General features: G+C 41.0%; 1 protein-coding gene across 4 annotated transcripts; it reads right to left on the reverse strand.

Annotated features, from left to right (window-relative positions):
• Window positions 1-1,793: 1,793 nt before the first annotated feature.
• Window positions 1,794-20,877, reverse strand: ZNF454 (zinc finger protein 454). 4 transcript variants are annotated; one of them, XM_061190089.1, is made up of 5 exons: window positions 20,794-20,877; window positions 19,735-19,974; window positions 17,660-17,744; window positions 17,163-17,252; window positions 1,794-3,176 (listed from the first exon to the last, which is right to left on the reverse strand). In XM_061190089.1, exons 2-5 carry the CDS (start codon window positions 19,765-19,767, stop codon window positions 1,843-1,845), a joined length of 1,542 nt encoding a protein of 513 aa, XP_061046072.1. In that variant the 5' UTR covers window positions 19,768-19,974; window positions 20,794-20,877; the 3' UTR covers window positions 1,794-1,842. The 4 variants fall into 4 exon arrangements, with proteins under 4 accessions (XP_061046072.1, XP_061046069.1, XP_061046071.1 ...); XM_061190086.1 differs by having other exon boundaries at window positions 17,660-17,786; XM_061190088.1 differs by having other exon boundaries at window positions 17,660-17,786; window positions 19,735-19,808; window positions 20,794-20,844.
• Window positions 20,878-21,500: the final 623 nt, after the last annotated feature.

Here is a 21,500-nt window from a genome sequence, read left to right on the forward strand (position 1 = left end):
TGGGCTCCCCATTCTTTGTGGTGGGGAAGGGGAGGTGCCCCCAGAGGCTGTGTGTGAAGGGACACAGATGTTATTTTATCTGTGATTTCTACTGACAGCACTGAAGAATTAAAGATAGTGAAGGAACTGTACCTGCAGGACTAGAGTATCACTCAGACTTCTGGGCATGGACACTGCCCCTGCCAGAGAATGTCATGGTGCTGTTGACTACTCCATGGAATTACTCAACATGCTGCTCACCACTGTCAGAATGGGGTAATCTTTAAGTGGTGGAATACCCAGGTGGAGGACAGGAAATGGCCACTTCCAAATGCAAAATCAGAAATTCAAAGCTCTCTGTGTTTTCTGTGAACAGAGTTGATACCTTCAGAAAAGTAGACAAAAGCAGGGCAAGAACTAGGATGCAGCAGTTCAATATTCTGGGAGTAACAAATATACGCTAATGCAGTGGACACAGAGGACTGCCCAGCCAAGGGAAAAAGTGGGTGAGAGCCTTTTGACAACTCCCTTGAGGCTCTAACCTCCCTTGTCAGATGCACATCAGGAAATGGCAAGTCACAGACGTGGCAGTGGCCCAGAACATCTCTAGGGATGGGATTGTCACATCCGAAGCTGAGCATGCCCCTGACTGCTGTGTGTAGCGTAACTACAGTGTAGAACAACTAGCGGGGGGAATGTCTGCACAGATTAAGCCCCTACTTTAGGGATTATCCCAGGGTCAGAGTCAAACTGAAGCCCAGAGGAACTGGGTAACTCAGGAATTTTGATCAACCTCTGCCTTCCAGATAGGGGTCCTGAGTTCTGAAAGCTGGGTTTGGAGCAACATCCAGAATCATGGACTGTGTGTGAGGTCAGATCACCACAAACTTCAAGGGCAAACTGGGTGGTAGTAAGTGACGCGATGTTATCAGTTAGGAGTTGCTAAATCAAAAAGCAACACACGGGGGGCTTCCCTGGTGGCGCAGTGGTTGAGAATCTGCCTGCTAATGCAGGGGACACGGGTTCGAGCCCTGGTCTGGGAAGATCCCACATGCCGTGGAGCAACTAGGCCCGTGAGCCACAACTACTGAGCCTGCACGTCTGGAGCCTGTGCTCCACAACAAGAGAGGCCACAATAGTGAGAGGCCCGTGCACCACGATGAAGAGTGGCCCCCCGCTTGCCGCAACTAGAGAAAAGCCCTAGCACAGAAACGAAGACCCAACATAGCAATCAATCAATCAATCAAATAAATAAATCTTTAAAAAAAAAAAAAAGCAACACACGGTTCAAATGAATTGTCCCAGGAGAAGAATACAGGTAAGAAGCCAGCGGACACACAAACCAGGGAAATCTGACAAAAGGTGGTTTGAAGTAGAAGGTGGGAAGCATAATTTAAGTAACTCCTGGGCCAATGCACAGGTGACTGCACTTTCTTTACACTGGGTGTAAGCAGTGGGGGTGAGGAAAACAAAGGGTTCCATTACAGGTAGATACCCTCCTATATAAGAGAATCAAGTACAGTAAAATGCTTATAGACCATTTTCTTAGTTTTTTGTTCCTGTGCTTCTCAATTTTTACAATTTTATAATTTCTCTTAATGGTCAACTAATTTCTATGTTGTTAATGAAGGTCCATTTTGGTTCTGATACTTGGTAATTCAGACTAATTCAGACTATTCAACTGAGGCAGTTCTGAACTATGAGGAGTGTTTGCCATTAAGTTCTCAAAACCCACACTACTGTGAACCTTGACTCTCAGTAAATAAAATGACTATCTTCATGTAAGCTTTCATGGTTATTCTGTAGAATGGAAATTCTCTTGCATTCAATAATTAATACACTTAGTCTCAAAGCTCTTCCATATCACTTTTCTCCAATATGATGTCTCTGATGCTGAATGAGGTTTGCAGTCTGGTTGAAAGCTTTTCCACATTTATTACATTTATAGGGTTTCTCTCCTGTGTGAATCCTCTGATGTTGAGTCAGGTGTGTACTTCGGATAAAGGCTTTCCCACAGATTTTACATTTATAAGGTTTTTCTCTAGTATGAATTCTCTTATGTTGAGTGAGGGCTGAATGGTCACTGAATGCTTTCTCACATATATTACACGCATAAGGTTTCTCCCCAGTATGAATTCTCTGATGCTGGGCTAGGGCTGATTGGTCCCTGAAGGCTTTCTCACACAAACCACATCTGTAAGGTTTCTCTCCAGTATGAATTTTCCGATGTCGAGCAAAGGATGAATTATCCCTGAAAGCTTTCCCACATTCATTACACTTATAAGGTTTCTCTCCAGTATGAATTCTTTGATGTTCAGTAAGAGAAGAGTTCACCCTGAAAGCCTTCCCACATTCATTACATTCAAAAGGCTTCTCCCCAGTGTGAATTCTCTGATGCTGAAGAAAACTTGTACTCTGATTGAAGGCCTTCCCACATTCATTACATTTATAGGGTTTCTCTCCACTATGAATATTCTGGTGTTTGGTAAGATGTGCCCTGCACACAAAGGCTTTGTCACATATGTTACATTTAAAAGGTTTCTCTCCAGTATGTATTCTATGATGGTGGGCAAGGTGTATATTTCGGATAAAAGCTTTTCCACATAAGTTGCATTCAAAAGGCTTCTCTCCAGTATGAATTTTCTGATGATAAGTAAGTGAGGAGCTCACTGAGAAGGCCTTGCCACATTCCTTACATTCATACGGCTTCTCACCAGTGTGAATTCTTTGGTGATGGATGAGGTGTGTGCTCTGGTGAAAGGCTTTCCCACATTCTCTACATTCATATCGTTTCTCTTTAATAAGAATTTTCCGATTTGCATTAAGTTTTTCAGTATGAATCTTCTGATGTTTATTGAGGGTTGAACTCTTAGTGAAGACTTTTCCACACTCACTACACTCAAAGGCTTTTTTGCTAGATTGAAATCCCTGACTCTGAACAAAGGATGAGCTCATGGTGCAGTGCTTTCCAGATTCATCACATTTCTGGTCACCAACCACAGATGAAGTTTTCTCGTGAGCAAGCATCACTTGCTGCAACTTTATCTCCTGGCTTCCATGCTGCCATTCCAACAGTGTATCATATTTCCAGTGACTATCTCTAGTGAATCTTTCCTTTATCATCCACTGACCCAATTCACCTTCAGGAATATCTGCCTTGAGAGTTGATTTCTTACTCACAGGTGTAGTCATCCAGTCTGAAAGACATCAAAAATAAAAATGTCTGTTTTATCCTAGTAAAACATCTAGTTGGGATAAGAACGTGACCTTGTTTATAATGCTAACAGAGAGGTTGTAATTTTGAAGATTTCTTGAAGTGAAGATAAAACAGGAAAAGGGAGAAGAGGTGAACAGAGGACATGGCAGGAAGGGGTTGACAACTATACAATGTATGAAGCAGGAGAGCTTGGAGCTGGCGTTCAGAAGTCACAGGCCTGAGCTGGGATCCCGAGTACAATATTTATTTAATTTGTGATTACAGAGAAGTTACCTGAATTTTGAAGCCTCAAAAAAAACCTGTAAGACCACACTATGCTAACAGATAAGAAAAAAATGTACCTTATCTGTTTTAGTGATATGGTTTTTAAAATAATCTAGATGTGACCTTAAGAAACCATTAAAACTAGAGGTCAACACTTGGTAGAAAAAAAGTTCAGCTTCGGAGTAACTACTAAAACCAGGATTTATGTTTTATAGACTCATTTTAGCATTCAGATGGAAAATAAAAAGTTAGGCTACTGTAGAGCCTGTGAAACACTGATACCTACTAATAAAGTTAGAACCTCCTGCTACCGGTGAGGAAGCAACATCTTCAAACCTATATCAATAATGTGACATCGATATAAGGAAAATGTACCATGAGGATGTATATGTGAGTATAAAAAATTAGGAACAAAGCAGCAAATCTGCCAGGATATATCCAGTATGTCTTGGAGGCAAGGCCCTGAATTTGGGGAAAGGAGTATACTAGTCGTTAGAAATGGGACTCTGCTACTGGGATCTGGGCCAAGGTCCCAAGAATTGTCTGACAAAATGATTCCTCTCCCCACAAACAAATTTCACACTTACTCAACAACAGTCTCACTTGGTTTCATGGGTATCCTGATATTAACAAGCAGAGTTCTGAATGCATACTAGTTTTCTGTACATATTTGTGAATATCTGTCTTTTGTGTTAAGTCTATTTAAGACTTTGTACTAAGAAATGCATGATAAGGGCTTGATACTAACACAGATGATGCAAAGATTCCTGGGAAAGCCTATCAAGAACAAGTCTCCCTCAATGCTTTTTTCTCCTACTCACTCTAGAAAATCTATAAAGAGCTATAATAATATTAATAATAAAACTCCTTGTACTTACCTGGAAAAGAAAGTTAAACAGGTGCACTTGAAGGCTAAACTCCTTGTGAGCTTAGAATAATATATCCTTCCTCAAAACAAAGAATGTTTAAAGTTAAACACCAGGTTTGCCAAATCTCAAAATCTTAAGAACTGACTTTTGCTTCTGGACCTGACAGAGTAGCCTGTGGAAGACCAGATTCTTGCAAAAAACACCCGAAAAATCTGAATTGAAAAAAAAAAAATCTGTCTAAAGGCATCAGATATCACTTGAGGCCAACGTGATAGTCTAATATTTGGGATAGAAGGGAAATATAGAGGTGATCTTAACAGTGTTTTTTTTCCTCAGAGAATTTGCTGAATTCTTAAGCTTCTCATGGCAAGAGACTAAGCTAAGCAGAAATTCAGAATTCTCTATAGTCTTATAGTACTGTTGAGCTAAAAACTGGAGTTCAGGACCTTCTGGGGGGCTGTGGGGTAAACAGTGGTCAGAGTAAACGTGTAAAGCTCTCGGTTGGGACTCCTGGAGGGCTACAACCTAGCAGCAAGGGCAAACAAGAGATAGGTAAAGCTTCACAAACATTCAACCCAATCTCCAGCTAATGAGTCCCTGGGTGGATGGATTAGGGTGGTTTGCTTGTACTCCAGCTGTCTACCAGAGGGAAGGCAAATCTTCTCTGGAGGAACATAATATCATCCAGAGCCTATTCACTCCTTCACACATAATGTCAAGGATTCAGTCAAAAAGTACCAGGAGTACTAAGAAATTATTGAATCAAGAGAAAAAACAGACAATAGACAAAGACCCTCAGAACTCAGATACCAAAATTATCAGACATGGGGTTTAAAATAAGTGTGACTAACATGTTCAATAAAACAGATAAGAATGAGAATTTTAACAGAGAATTGGAACCAAAGAATCAAATGAAAATTCTAGAACTGAAAAATATAACTGAAATTAAGAACTGAATAGATAGCTTTAACAGTATATCGGACATTGGGACTTCCCTGGTGGTCCAGTGGTAAAGAATCTGCCTTCCAATGCAGGGGACAGGGGTTCGATCCCTGGTCAGGGAACTAAGATCCCACATGCCGCGGGTCAACTAAGTCCACACGCCACAACTACTGAGCCTGCGCGCCTCAACTAGAGAGCCCGTGTGTAGCAAACTACAGAGCCCACGTGCTCTGGAGCCCAAGCGTCACAACTAGAGAGAGAAAACCCACATGCCACAACTAGAGAGAAGCCAACATGCCACAACGAAGAGCCTGTGCACTGCAACAAGAAGATCCTGCATGCCACAACAAAGACCCAACACAGACAAAAGAAATTTTTTTTAATAAATAAATAAAATGAATAAATATTTTAAAAAACAGCATATCGGACATAGCAGAAGAGAGGAATAGTGAACTAAAAAAAATACTAGGCAGAAAATATCCATGGTAAAACCTGGAGGAAAAAATTTAGAGAGACATATAAGACATGGTGAAAACGTTTATTAACACGTGTGACTGTAGTTCTGGAATGGGAGGAGGAAAAGAATGGGGCAAAAACACTATTTTTTTAAAAAAAGGTTGAAAAATGAATTTGAGAAGCACTACAAACTCCAAGCAGGATAAATTCAGAGAAAATCCACCTAGGTACACCATAGTAAAACTACTGAATACATAAGACTAATTTGAAATTTCCTTGAGAGAAAAAATATATTACCTTTAAAAGAGAAAAAAATAAAACTGATAGCTCTCTTTTCAATCAAAAACAAGGGGAAACAGAAGACAATGAAATAGGGACTTCCCTGGTGGCACAGTGGTTAAAAATCCGCCTGCCAATGCAGGGGACATGGGTTCGAGCCCTGGTCCAGGAAGATCCCACATGCCGTGGAGCAACTAAGCCTGTGTGCCACAACTACTGAGCCTGCGCTATACAGCCCGTGAACCACAACTACTGAGCCCTCATGCCACACTTACTGAAGCTCGCACACCTCGAGCCTGTGCTCCGCAAAATGAGAAGTCACGGCAACGAGAAGCCCGCGCACCGCAACAAAGAGTAGCCCCTGCTCACCACAACTAGAGAAAGCCTGCGTGCAGCAACGAAGACCCAACGCAGACAAAAATAAAAAAATAAATTATATAAATAAATTAAAAAAAATAGCTCTGTAATTGTCTAAAAAAAAAAAAAAAGACAATGAAATAGCATCTGAAGTGCTGAAAGAACATAATTGCTAAACTAGAACTCAATAGAAACAAAATGTCCCAAAAAAGTAAATATGAAATAGATATTTCCGTACAAATAAAAACAGGGATTGTGTCACCAGCAGGCCCATATTAAAAAAATAAAATAAAAAGGAGTGTTCCAGGCAGAAGAAAGATAATCCCAGGTGTAAAAGTAAGAAAAGGCAATGGAAAGAGTAAATATGTGGGTAAATAAAAATATTATTGCACAAAACAATAATTATAATGTCTTGAGAGGCTGAAAATATATACATAATTAAAATACATAGCAAAAATAACACAAAAGATGAAAGAAAGAAAATAGAATTGTTTTAAGCTATTAGCATTGCCTGGGAATTATTTATTTTGGATAGTAATAAGCTGGTTTTACTTATTAGACTTACCAATAAAAGACTAGTTAAATAAGATACAAGCTCATACAATCTTTAAGACTAGTTAAAGAAGATACAAGCTCATTGGAATATGGAACAATAAAAATAGTTGATTCAAAAGAAGGCAAGACAAGAAAAAAAACGGACTTAAAGCAGGTGAGTAAAATTAAAATTAAATAATGAAATAGACATCCAATCCTATACATATTAGTAATTGGTCTAAATTATCTTATTAAAAAACTAAGGTTGTGAGGCTGGATTAAAAAAATAAAATCCAACTATATGGCACTCAGGAGAGAAATACCAAAAATACAGATCCAGAAATAAAAGGAAAGAAAAGAATGGAAAAGGATTTATCAAGCAAGAACTAACCACAAGAAAGCTGGTATACCTATACTAATATCAGACAAATCTCATAATATTAGAGAAAACAGGCTTTAAGATAGTTCATATTGACAAAAGGTTCAATTATCTAGGAAAATATAACAAATCTACATTTTCATATAATATAACTTCAAAATGTATAAAGTAAAAATTGAGAAAATAAAAAGGAAAAATAGAGAAAACTTAACAATGATAGTGAGATATGTTTACATACCATTCTCAATAACTCAGAAATCAAACCATTAAGAATAGGGGATCTGGGCTTCCCTGGTGGCGCAGTGGTTGAGAATCTGCCTGCCAATGCAGGGGACACGGGTTCGAGCCCTGGTCCGGGAAGATCCCGCATGCCGCGGAGCAACTAGGCCCGTGAGCCACAACTACTGAGCCTGCGCGTCTGGAGCCTGTGCTCCGCAACAAGAGAGGCCGCGATAGTGAGAGGCCCGTGCACCGTGATGAAGAGTGGCCCCTGCTTGCCGCAACTAGAGAAAGTCCTCGCACAGAAACGAAGACCCAACACAGCCAAAAATAAATAAATTAATTAATTAATAATAAAAAAAAAGAATAGGGGATCTGAATAACAAGATAAACAAACTTGATCTAAATGATATACTTACAACACTATACCCAACAATGACAGAATATACATATTTAAGTGCATATAGAACATTTACCAAAACTGAACATATAGTGGGATGTGAAGTAGTATGAACACATTTCACAGGGCAGAGATCATTCAGAATGTGTACTCTGAACTCAGTGGAATTATGCCAGAAATGAATTACAAAATACCAAAAAGATGGTTAGAAAATCCACAGATATTTTAAAACTAGTCCATACATTTCTAAAGAACTGATAAAGCAAAGAAGAAATCAAAACAAAAATTAGAAAATATTTTAAACTAAATGATAATAGAACCATGAAATGGAACTTACAAAATGCAGCTACAGCATGGTTAGAAGGAAATGTACATCTATCTTTCTGTATCAATTATCAATCTCAAGAAATCAGAAAAATAGCAAATTAAATACAAAGGAGAAGGAAAGAAATAATAAAAATAACAGAAATCAATAACTTAATAAAAATTGATAGACCTCTATCAAGGCTAATGGAGAAAGAGAGAAGGCACATATTACCACTATCAAGAATGATAAAGGTGACATCAAGACAAATTCTAAAGAGATTTATAAGATAATAACATAATGAGGAAACTTTATGCCAATAAATTAAAAGACTAAATTCTAGGAAGGTATAGTGTATCAAAACAGATGCAAGAAGAAACAGAAAATCTGAATGGTCTTACATCTAATAAATAAATTGAATCTTCCATTTAATACCTTCTCACAAAGAAATTTCCAAGCAGAGATGGCTTCACTAGTGAATTCTTCTGAACATTTAAGGAAGTCCAGTCTGTATACAAACAGGCCAGCGGAACAGATTATAGACCCAGAATCAGACCTATGCACATGCAGTCCCCATATGTATGACAAAGGTACACTGCAGTACAATGGGGAAAAAGATAGTCTTTTCAGTAAATGATCCTGGGTCAACTGAATACCTTTATGGAAAATAATGAAAATAAATCTTCCATGTGGATTGTAGACCTAAATATGAAAAACAAAAGAATAAAGCTGTTAAAGGAAAACACAGAAGATCTTCATGGAGTTAAATGTCTTAAGTAGGACACAAAAAGCATTAACTTTAAGAAAAACCCCAATTAATTGGACTATCCTAAAAATTTAGAACTTCTGTTTACCAAATAACACCATTATTCAAAGTGTGAAATGATATTTACAATGCATATGTATCTATATGACAGAGGATCAAATCCCAAATGTACAACCCTACAATATATCATTAAGGAAAGATTAGACAACTAAATAGAAAATAGGGGAAAGACTTATAGATACTTTACAAAAGAGGATATTTAAATGATCAATAAAAAAAAAAAAGATGATCAACTTCATCAGTCATAAGTTGAGATACAATGAGATACTCCATATATCCTCTAGAATGGTGAAAAACAAATTTTTAATGACAATACTAAGTATATAAGAGGACATGGAACCCTCATATCCTGCTGGCTGGAGTATAAACTGCTATAACCACTTAAAAAAACTATTTGGCGGTTTCTATTAAAGCTTGCAGGGACTTCCCTGGTGGTCCAGTAGTAAAGAATCCACCTTACAATGCAGGGGACGCAGGTTCGATCCCTGGTCAGAGAACTAAGATCCCACATGCTGTGGGGCAACTAAGCCCACAAGCCACAATTACTGAGCTCACATGCCGCAACTAGAGAGCCTGCATGCCGCAAACTACAGAGCCCACGCATTCTGAAGCCCGCGCCACAACTACAGAGCCCACGCGCCCTGGAGCCTGTGCACCACAACTAAAGAAGAGAAAACCCTCATGCCACAACTAGAGAGAAGTCCGTGCGCTGCAACTAAGACCCAATGCAGCCAAAAAAAAAAAAAAAAAGCTTGCCTACTCATGAACATAGTACTCCTAGCTATATGCTCAAGAGAAATGTATAACGTACATTCTCTAAAAGATGTACAAGAATGTTCATAATAGTTCCAGTATTACTGATAATAGCTCCAAGCCAGAAATATACCAAATGTCTAGCAACAGTAGAATGTATAAATAGTGGTAGGTTTACAGAGTGAAATATCATACCTCAATGAGAATGAACCAACTATTGCTACATATGACGACATGGATGAATCTCAAATACACTGTGGAAGCAAAGAAGCCAGACACAAAAGAGTAGACACATAAGATTCCATTTATAAAAAGTTTTAAAATAGGCAAAACAAAGTTATGGTCAGGGTAGTAATTATCTTCAGGACAAAAGAAACAGAGGGGATGGGAGGGGATCTCTGGTGTTCTAGGAACATTTTATTTCCTGATACAGGTGCTGGTTATACAGATGTATTTATACTGTAAAAATCTGATGAGCTGTACACTTATAATTTATGTATTTTCCTGTGTTAGTATTATTTCAATAAAAGTTTGCTTTAAAAAATCTGGAAGTGGCTTTCAAAAATAATAATTTGGCTCAATAAAAACAACCAATTGCTAGCTTTCTTTTCTAGCAGCTATTAGATAACTATGTTTATTAAAGCCTTTTCTTGATTGTGATCATAAAACATATCACCTATATATAAGAGAAAATTGGCTTTTTAATGTTTTGTGTTACAGGAAAACACTCATCTGATTGTGTATCAAGAGGGGGTCAAACACACCCTAGTTTCACCACGCTGAAGATGAACTGAGATGGGGAAAGACTGGACCCTCAGAGTCAGTTCTCACTGGGGCCCAGGTCACTTCACGGGGGCTGAATTAGGAGCAGTACCTGTAGCTGCACTGGGCCACACTAAAAAAAAAAGTATGGTTTTAAACTATATATCAATAACTCTAGGGTATCAAGCAAGGCACGCAAGTAGTATGATTGAAACCCTGTACCATGTAGTCAAGAGGTCATCCCCAGGGAGGGACCAGAAACTGACCCAATTTCCTCCACATCATCAAAAGTTTCAAGACTTGGCACTATCAAGTACATCTGAGGGGGGGGAGGGATAAAATAAGGAGTTTTGGTTTAAGGTCAGTTTATGAAGCCTTTATGCCCTCAGATCCCTTCCCCAACTCAGCGGAGCTAGAAGGTTTCCCTCTCCCAACTGAGGAAAGCCTGTAACATGAAAGAGATACCAAAGAGATATCAAAACAATCAGAGAGAAAATTTGAGAACACAGTGCCTATAAAGGAAGATGAAAGTGTTTTTGGAAATCATTATGTTTAGAGGTAAAATATTACAATTGTAAAACACGAATAAGAGCTTACAAATAAAACAAGAGTTCTTGGAAATTAAAAAGGGTGGCAGAATTTGAAAACTCAATAGAGAATTCCCACCATAAACAATTAGAAAACCAGGGAAAAAATGAAACAACTATTTTTTAGGCAATGGAAAAGCAATCCTGGGAAAGTAAACTCACAGTGACAGAAGCAGACCTGTGGTTGCCAGGGGCCGGGGACAGGGGACGGGATTAATTGCAAAGAGGTAAGAAGGAATTTTTGGTTAGAGATGACAAAAATGTTATTCCTTTGATTTGGTGATAAATTTGTCAAAACTGATCAAATATTACACTTAAAATGGTGAATGTTATTGCATGTAAATTATACTTTAATGAAGCTGATTAAAAATATTTTAAAAATCTCAATAGGTGAACTGGAAGACATAACTGAAGAAACCTGTCAAAAAGTAGAACAAAAAAACCATAAAGATGGAAATTTTAATAAAAAGATAAAATTAGAAGACCAGTCCAGGTGGTATCAGGCATTCCATCAAGAGAAAATAGAGAAAACTGAAGGTGGAAATTAAAAAATGCTAAAAGAAAATGCCCAAGATCCACAGGGCAGAAATTTAGATGGAAAGGCTCACCAATGCTCAGTGGATCCAAGTATAGGAGCACACCAGGGTACACCACTGAGAAACACTGGAGTAAATGAGGAGATCCCGCAAGCTTTCAGAGAGGAAAAACAGGTCACAAATGATGAAGAACCTGAAGATTTTGGATTTCTCAATAGCAGACTTAGGTCTAGAAAACAACAGAGCAATGTCTTCAGAATTCTGAAGAAAAAAGATTTCCAGTGTTGAATTGTATCTAGTCAAACTATCCAGAAAGTGTTATGGCAGAAAAAAGACATTTACAGACTTGCTAGGTTACCAAAAACTTATTCCTGTGCATCCTTTCTTAGGAGGCTACTGGAAGACATGTGCAAATGAAGAGATAAGCCAAGAAAAAGGATGATGTGGGACGTGCAGGCCAGGAAAGATGGGATTTGCAGGAGGATGACAGCTAGGCACCTACCGTTCCAGAACGGAGCAGGTCAGATGGCTCCAGAAGAGACTTTTCCAGGAAAATGAAATTGTCAGAAGGACTTCTGATCTAAAAGTCTTGAGAATCGAGATGCAGACAACTAGAGAAGGTCTCAGATTAAATTAAACTAAATTAAACTAAATGAACCCTGGGAAAGATTGCTTAGGAAAGCAAAAGCAAAAGTTGCCAGGATTTACTTCATGGATCAGCTGTGAATAGTACTTCAGAATGTAAAAAATGACTATTTCTCTGACCATTAAGTACACTATAACTCTACTGGGAGGACAGGGAATGGAAAAGGTAGTAAGATGAATAGTTGGGGAGGTGAGTTTAATCCTCACTTTCTATAGAAGGAATTCAGTAAATAATGCCTAGAACTGAAAAGTCAAGAGGTAGCAATATAAACACATTCCTTGGAGACATGGAGACAAATATACCAAATAATCAGCTGAAAGAAGAGAAAATGGTTACTTCTAAAGAGGAGAGAATGGGGATAAGGGGGGATAAGAGGCCATCAGTTTTCATAATAAACATTGTAGTTTCGTTAAACTAAATGCATTATTGTGATGAAATTTAATACTAAAAATAAAGAAAAAGGACAGAATAAGCTCCAAAAAAGTCAAAGGAAAGAAATAATGAAGAGCAAAAATTAATGAAATAAAGATAAAATAGAAAGGATCAGTAAAGTCAAAAATTATTTATTAATTAAAAAGGCAAACCTCTTAAAAAAAAAAATAAAATAAAAAAAAAAAAAAAAAAAAAAAAAAAAAAAAAAGGCAAACCTCTGATAAGATTTATACAGAAAAAAAAAGACAAAAGTAAATTATTATTAGAAAAAATTCATGCTTTCATTCAACAAATACATACTGGGACCTGGTGAGCTGAGATACAAGAGCAAACATGACCAAGTCCTTCCCTCATGGATCTAAGGGTAGAAAGCATTATTTAAACAGGACACAGAAAGCACTAAGATAAAGATCATTAAGACAAAGACTGATTACGAACTTCTGCTAGTAAAGAAAGAGAAAAGATAAGCTATAGACTGGCACACATATTAACTGATAAAGTATTCAATTCCTAATTATATATAGAAGTCCTACAAGTGAATAAAAAAAGGATAAACTATAACAGAAAAATGGACGAAGAATATGAATATGTCACAGAACACAAATAATCAACATACGAAAAGATGTTCAACTCCACCAGTAAACAAGGAAGTGCAAATTAAAACCACAATGAGATACCATTTCTTAGGAATTTAGGTTAAGTTCCTGTTACTTGCCAAAGTAACATCAAGTAACCTGCATCAACTATTAGTATAATTTGGATCAACTAATTTAATCAGCAATCTGGGACCATTTAGTAGAGCTGAAGAAGCATATACTCTTAAACCCACTATTTCTACACCTATGAATACACTTAAAGAAATTCCTAAACAAGGCCCACGTGTATAAGGAAGTATGTACAAGAATATTCAGGTCTGGACTTCCTTGGTGGCGCAGTGGTTAAGAATCCGCCTGCCAATGCAGGGGACACAGGTTCAAGCCCTGGTCCGGGAAGATCCCACATGTCGCGAAGCAACTAAGGCCGTGCGCCACAACTACTGAGCCTGCACTCTAGGGCCCGCGAGCCACAACTACTGAGCCCTTGCACCATGACCACTGAAGCCCGCACGCCTAGAGCCCATGCTCCGCGACAAGAGAAGCCACCTCAATGAGAAGCCCACGCACCACAACAAAGAGTAGCCCCCGCTTACCGCCACTAGAGAAAGCCCGCGTGCAGCAATGAAAACCCAACGCAGCCAAAATTAAATAAATTAATTAATTAAAAAAAAAAAGAATATTCAGGTCAGCATTATTCAAAAAGCAGCAAAAAGTCTGGAAACAACCTACAGGTCTATCAGCAAGAAAATAGTTAAATAAAGGTATAGCCATTGAAGGAGTATCAAAGTGCAGTTAAAAATGACTAGAGCTACACATCTCAACAAGGATTTAAAAAAATGCAAGCTGTGGAAAGGTATCTATAGTACAATACATATATATCAAGCTTTAAAGTGTGCAAAGCTAAACAATATTGCTCAGAGCTATGGATAAATGTGGTAAAGAGCAAGAAGAGCAGCACAGGAGCTAATGTAAAATTCAAGCTAGTGGCTCTCTGGTATGAAAGGAGGAAGATCTGATGAGGAGGGGCACGTCGAACTTCACATATGCAGCTTTGCTCTGTTTCTTCAGCTGCAGAGCGGGGTATGGGGGGTGTTTGCCCATTCTTCAGGCTGTTCAAAAATGTTACATATTCTGTTCTGTAGATAGGATTACAGTATCAAAATACATTTGCTTTAAGTAAAAAAAGGAAATGATAATGCTAAGTGTCAAAATAAAATTACAGCATGTAAGAGAAATAGGAGCTGGTTCTCTACAAAAAGTCTCAACAAATTTTAGAGGAAAAAAAACGTAGATAAAGTTGGAAATGAGAAAGAGGATATAGAATGTTAAAATTATAGATGAATACCATGCACAGTTGTAAATGAAGACATTTTATGGCTCAAGAAAAGATAATTTAAAGCTAAAGGGCAAAATGTACAATTGATATAACAAAAAGAAACTAAACAGATTAATAAATAAGGAAAAAATGTAAAAAGTTATTAGCAAACTACTCAAATTAAGGGATCAGGCCATTTTCTTTAGGTTTACTGAGTAAACAATTTCTGTAGAATTAAAGCTATTTTGGAGAAGGGGGGGGAAATGACACCATTTGAGGGTCACACTGGTTTAACCCTCATCCTGACTTGCAACAAAATGGCAACATTAAATACATTGATATTAGTTAACGAGCCTGAAGTTCAGTTTTCTGGGTTTTCTGTAAATGGGGTTAATCATATTTGCCTCACAGGTTGTAAGGTTGAAATGGGGTAGCTAACAAATCCCCGGAGATCACCCAGCACAGTGCTGATCCACAGGGGCTCAAATGTCAGCTCCCTGCCTACAATAGATCATGGCCCAGGGAAGAGAAAAATTTTAAAAGAAAGCTATCAGAAGGACTTTTTCTTACTATTATTAAAATTAAGTGTCTTTCTAAACCAAGAGTGATTGATGCAACAATGGAAAAGTTCTAGATCTGATCCTTTGAAAAATCAGAGATAAACCTATTATCATTGTTCTACGTGGTTTTTGAAGTCCTAGTCAGTCATTAAGAAGTGAAACAGAAATAAGAAAAAACTATATTAAAAATGATTCAGTGAACACTTTAAGAATAAGAATTGGAGAGTGACAAGAGGGGAATAAATATTTGGAAATGACTACCACTTCTTTACAGCAGCAATTTCCAGTTGAAAAACAAGGAGGTAGTTCTATTAAAAAACAAAACTATAACTTTAATAGGAAATTGAAGGAACAACTATAAAACTTTACTGGGGGAATTCCCTGGCGATCCAGTGGTTGGGACTCTGTGCTTCCACTGTTGTGGGCCTGGGTTCGATCCCTGGTCAGGGAACTAAGGTTGGGGAACTAAGATCCCGCAAGCCGCGTGGTGCAGCCAAAAAACAAAAAACCAAACACCAAACAAACAGCAACAACAACACAAAAACCCAAAAGTTTATTGGGAAATATAAGATTTCTTTCCATGTCTGACTGGCTGACCACTAATCATCCTTCGTGAATCAGCTCACAGCTTAGGATGTCCAGGAAACAAGAGGTGCTGGAACAGAGGCTTGTGAAAGGCATCTGGGAAGGACTGAACCATGACCTCATGGTTTTTCATGTCATTACTCACACCTGACTATAAAATCCCTTCTAGGCATAAAAGTACTCTTCATCTTCACAATCCCCCCTCAGAAGTGCAATAAAGAATTAGTGTCAATGATGAATAATGGAAGAATAAATGATGTTATTATGCCAGAGTACTGGGACAGTGGATTAATTTCTTTTAATTCCCATCCCTTGTCTTTTTTTTTTATAACACTGCTCGTATAATATAATACTGAGTGAAATATTAAAAATGCCTTAGTTTGGGTGTAATAGAACATACAAATTCAGAATGCTATTGGGGTAAGTTAAAAGATTTTTTTGATAACTGAGTTTTGGAGTTAAGACATATAAATTCCATAACAGATTAGATCCTAGACATTCCAGTAAACAGTTATTTACTGTAGGATATAAAGTCCTGCCTACTTCATTGGGCTCCTGTGAAAAATCAATAACAAAAGGTTTTTAAAAATATTTTACAGTTGGCCAAACGCTGGCAGAAAGTGAAATGTAATGTCTTGAATATGCCAATAGCTCTCTAAAATACTGGGGGTGTTTAGGGAGAGGCACCCCTGCTCCTGTTCTTAAGCTACCAGATCCAATGGGTTCCTCAAAACAAGTAACAGCCACTAAACTGTCGTGTTCTCTGTATCCCCAGGCAACAAGCCTTTGCCACTTACTAGGTGCCAAGCACTGTGCTGGGCATGAGCAATACACCAAAACAGGCAAAAAATCTGGCTGTGCTTGTGTGGTGCTTACAGCCCAGTGCAGCACCAGCAGAAGGTGGAGAATGATTAAATGCTGAATGCAGGTACACGTGGATGAACAAATATGAAGGTGGTTGAAGAAATGTGCAATGTTTAGCTAGAAGAGCTGCCTCAGTAGGCACATGGTGACTGGCCCTGAGGACCAGAAGCTGCTCAGCTGTGTGGAACCCATGCTGTTCCTCCTCACTGGAGAAGTGTGAGCAGAGACTGCACGGTCAGATGCTGAAGGGAACAACAGGACACGCAAGCACAGTGGGGAGCTGTCCATCTATGCCAAATAGAGAGAGAAGAAAAATCATGGGAAGGAGGATCCAGGGAGGCACAAACTGCCAGAAGAAAGGAGTGCCACATGCACGTGGGGACAAATGTGGCAACAAGGTATGGAGGTGAACATGAAGGGAAAAGATGCTCGTTTCTCAGTCCACAGGCCTGGTGCACGTGCTGTGTTCCTCCCAATGCCTCCCACATGCAGGATGCTTACCAAGACAGAAGCCTCCCAAGGAGTCCTCCGGCATCCATTCTTCCCCTTTTCCCAGCTGGGAAAACATATCTGGCTTGGGTCCTAAGAGTCCTGTTTTTGAGGGGAAAAAAAAAATGGGCCATATCTGTTCATACTAGAGATAAAATCATTGCAAGGATGAGATCTGGTCCATGGAACTTCCTGGAAAAGGTGACCTGATAGGGGCCCAGGGTAGACAACAGTTCCCAGAAGGAGGAAAAGATGGTTTGGGCCTGACACAGAGAATCTGTTCCCGCCTTTCTCTCTGCTGGAAGGGAGGGAGGATTCGACCTCTAGTCACCTTTGAGACATCTGCACTTAGACTCCAAAGAGCCCTGTGCCCAGGACACAAAGGATAGGCATTGAGATAACATCCTCAGAACACCTCACTCCCAACCCAAACTTCTGTATGGAACCAGTTTAAGGGTCCCAAAGTAATCTCCAAATATGAAGATGAGCCTTCAGAGGCTCCCACTTACCCAGCGACACCAGGTTGCTGTAGTTCTCCAGCATTACATCCCGGTACAGGGCTCTTTGAGCAGGGCTCAGCTGCGCCCATTCATCCTGGGTGAAAAGCACGGCCACATCCTTGAAGGTCACTGATTCCTGTAAGGGCAAACCCATCCCCGTTGACTGGTGGCTACTCCCTCACATGACTCTCTGGGAAATGCTGTGACCGTCTGCAGGGCTGTTAGCACAGAAGGGGGATGGTGTTCTGTGACAAGGGAAGCACTTCCTCAGGGTCTCCTAGGGGTCAAGCTTTTATCAGACTTCGTTCCCCTGAAGAAAAATACCTTGTGGAGAAGACAGGCCTCCTCAGCACTGGGACTTCACACTGGCTGTTCATCTTGCCCAAAACATTTTCTCCCATCTCCATCAATCTGCACAGCCCTGCCTGTACCCCCACCCCTATGACCAATCCTACCCAGGTCTTGGCTTCAGCATTACCTCTTCAGCACCCCTCCTCAACTGCTCCCATATCACCTGTGCAGGGCCATCCAAGCACTGTCCCACTTTACTGAGTTTTGGTTTCCCCCACTGGACTGTTAACTCCAAGAAGCTATGGACCATTTCCACAGCTCCCTTGTCTTCCCATCATGTCTTCTAGAACAGGGCCCATGTACCCAGCACCTGTTACGAATGTTACTCAGCAACTCCTGCTTTTTTTCAGCTGAACCCAACACACATACACAGTTCCCATGGAAACAGTCCTTCTGGACAATGTGACCTTGTTCCCTCTGATCACAACTAGTACCTTCTGTGGAAACTCTTGGCTGAGAGGCCAAGGGAGCTGGTGTGAACTGAGAAAGAAGAGTTAAGTAGAAGCCCAGGGAAGAAAGGCAAGGGTCCAAGAGAAAGGACTTTTAGATTATTCTAGACCCCACTTGCATAGCTGAAGTACAGGTGCATTTTGGCCTTTGGATTTTGGGCAATATCCCAGTATCCTTCCAATAAAGGCCTGCTTTTGCTTAAGGTAGTCTGAGTTAGGTTTCTGTTACCTGCACCCAGAGCCTTGCACAAAGTAGGCTGAACCAAGGAACATTTGTTGGACTGAACCCATGAACCAATCTGTCAGGGACCATTGTTCACCTTTGTATCATGGGCATAGATCTAATACCTGGCACATTTTACATCCCTAGTACAGGTCTGCTGAATGGCAACCAAAATTATGGCAGCCTGTAAACACAAGATAATTGTGTGACACCAACAATGAATTTGAGGAAAAGGTTAGGGAAGAGAAATATCACAGTGGACTGGCACCGTGAAGACAGGTTTCAAAGAAAAAGTGGTGCCTGACATGGGTTCTAAAGGACAAGCTAGAAACCAAGGAGAAGGGTGAGCAACCAGTGAGCTGGGGCTGGGTTGACACGGCACTTTCAATCGGCTGCTCAGCCCTTCCAGTGATTTCTGCCACAGATTCCTGCCCTGGACAGGTTTAAGTGTGAATGAATTAGAACAAATTTACCAAATTCATCAGAATTTGTACACTCAAATGAATGTTGTCTCCTTCAAAGTGGAGTCCATACCCTTATTCTAAAGAAGTTAGCACTGCTCAAAGCTTTTTAGTAATTTATTGAAATTGAAAACATACCACTAGAATGATTTCATTTGTACCCAATATTCCTCTGAAGTAAAAAGCCAAATATCATTAAAAAAAAAAAAAAAAAAAAAGCCCAGTAAATCCCACCTTTCTAAGAAAGCATTCCAATTTCTCTCTTCTATCACTCCTATGATAGGTACTGCCTTTACCACTTTAGACACTTATTTTACTTGCTAGTGGAAAGAGTGCAGGTTTCCACTTTGGACCAACCTGGGTTTCATTTCCAGTTGTGTCACTTAGGTGACCTTTAGCAAGTTCCTGAGCTCTGACACCCACCAGGATGTGCCCAAGATGGGGGGGGGTGGGCAGGAGCGGGTCAGGCTCCTGAGTGAGACTGGACTGGGAGAAAAGCTCCTGGTCAGGGGAAAGAAACAGGCCCACCCTCTTCAACCACTACATTCAAATCTCCTAAGGCAATTTAGAGGGGGAAGCCCACAGCAATCCCTCACTCACCTGGACCACGGTTGGCAGGCACCTGACTGCCATTCCTTCTTCTCTGATGAGCCTCAGGCTGGTAACACCTTCTACTGTTTATGAGGAGAGGACTGGGTCAAGAGATATCACACAGCAGTCCAGAGTGGGGCTTTGAGCATTCACACCCTGGGAATCCTCCAATACTCCAGGTAGTGAATTCTTAGTCCCTATTTGCTCCCGATCCTCTCTCCTCCTGGAGGGTCTTTCTGATGGCCTCCCCTGTAAAGGGAATAGCTCACCTTGCAGCTACTCCCACCACCCCCCACCAATTTTCCCCCTAGCAATCTGAGTCAGATCCTCCATATCTTCCTTCTGTATCTTTAAATACTTTGACTTTTCTTGAAGAAAGCATCCTCCAGCCCGTTTTCACACTTTCTACACACCCTCCGGCCTTTTGCCCTTAAATTATGCTGAGAGATCTCAAGAAAAGTGTGTCTCCTGCCTGGACAGCTGCTTAATCCTGGGGCGGGGAGTGAAAGAAGTAGGGAAGGAGGGTCGTCTTCTTTCTCCTAGAAAAGAAGCTAAGAAGGCTGGAGTTTCATTGTCGAGACGTCTCTCAAGGCCATGCCGTTCTCTGGCCTCAGGCCTCTCCTTCTCTGGCGCCCAGTTTGGGAGACCTGGAGTCAAAGGTGGGAGAGAAGCAGTGTATTTGTGCGGGGTGGGGGTGGGAGTGGGCGTTGGGCGCCACGAATGTTAATCGTACAAACCACCCTCCCGCCCTCTGCCAGGTCCCCTGGGAAGCTGCTGCAGGGGCTGCGCAGCTGCTGACCCGGCCTCAGCGAGTTCCGGACACTGTGATCCGGACCACACCGGGAGCATCTACCACAGGGCGTAAATGGGCTTCCCGGAGTCGTTTCCAAAACACACGCCAGAGGCCCTGACCGCATCCTTCTCCACATGCACCCGCAGATTCGGACCCTAAACCCGAGAGCTCACACCTGGCCTTTCTGTCTTTGGAATCAAACCTTAGCCATACGTCCCGGGAAGTTTGGGGCGTCAGATTACCGTCCTTCAGAACGGACCACGACCCAGACCTACTCGGTTTTCATCCGCCCTTCCCACCGGGCTCCACCACCCCAAGGCTGCTCCCGCTCTCCCGATGCGGCTTCGGCCACCGTGTCTAGTCACCACTGGGTTGCCCTTCGAGGAGCCTCTGCCCGCGGCGAGAGACCGCCACCGCCACATCGCAGGCAGAACACAATGAGCTGGAGTCTGCAGTCCGGATTCGAACTGCGCTTGCGTGTTGCCGGGAGACCCGCCGAGCCGGACTCCCTCAAGTCAGAGCTGCAGCGCTTCTGCTTCGCAGACTCCACTTCCCAGAGGGCGAATCGGCGGCTAGCGCCCGCACCAGCGCCGGGCGGAGAAACTGATATTGCGCGCCTGCGCAGATTAGGGCCCCGCCGCTCAACACCCCCACCCCCTACCCCAACCAAGCCAAGGGGGTTTCCTTGCAGAAACTACATTTCCCAGGGACCTCGGCGGAGGCGTCACGGTTCCCTAGGCAGGTAACCACCCGCGCGCTAACCTTCACGTGGGGATTTGGTTCCGTTTTGGTCAGACTAGGGAAGGCAGAGACCAGCGAAAAGTTAACGAAGGGATAAGGAAGGTCAGTCCGAGGAAGCGGCACCTGATCCGGTGAGGAGAGCTGATCCAGGACGCCCCCCAAGGACTCAGAAGGAGGCGACAAGTCGAAAGGAGCGTTCCTGAGGGAGGACCGCGCGGAGATGACTTGAGAAGGCAGCGGG

This window comes from Eubalaena glacialis, chromosome 4, assembly GCF_028564815.1.
Source record: "Eubalaena glacialis isolate mEubGla1 chromosome 4, mEubGla1.1.hap2.+ XY, whole genome shotgun sequence".
Lineage (NCBI taxonomy): Eukaryota > Metazoa > Chordata > Mammalia > Artiodactyla > Balaenidae > Eubalaena > Eubalaena glacialis.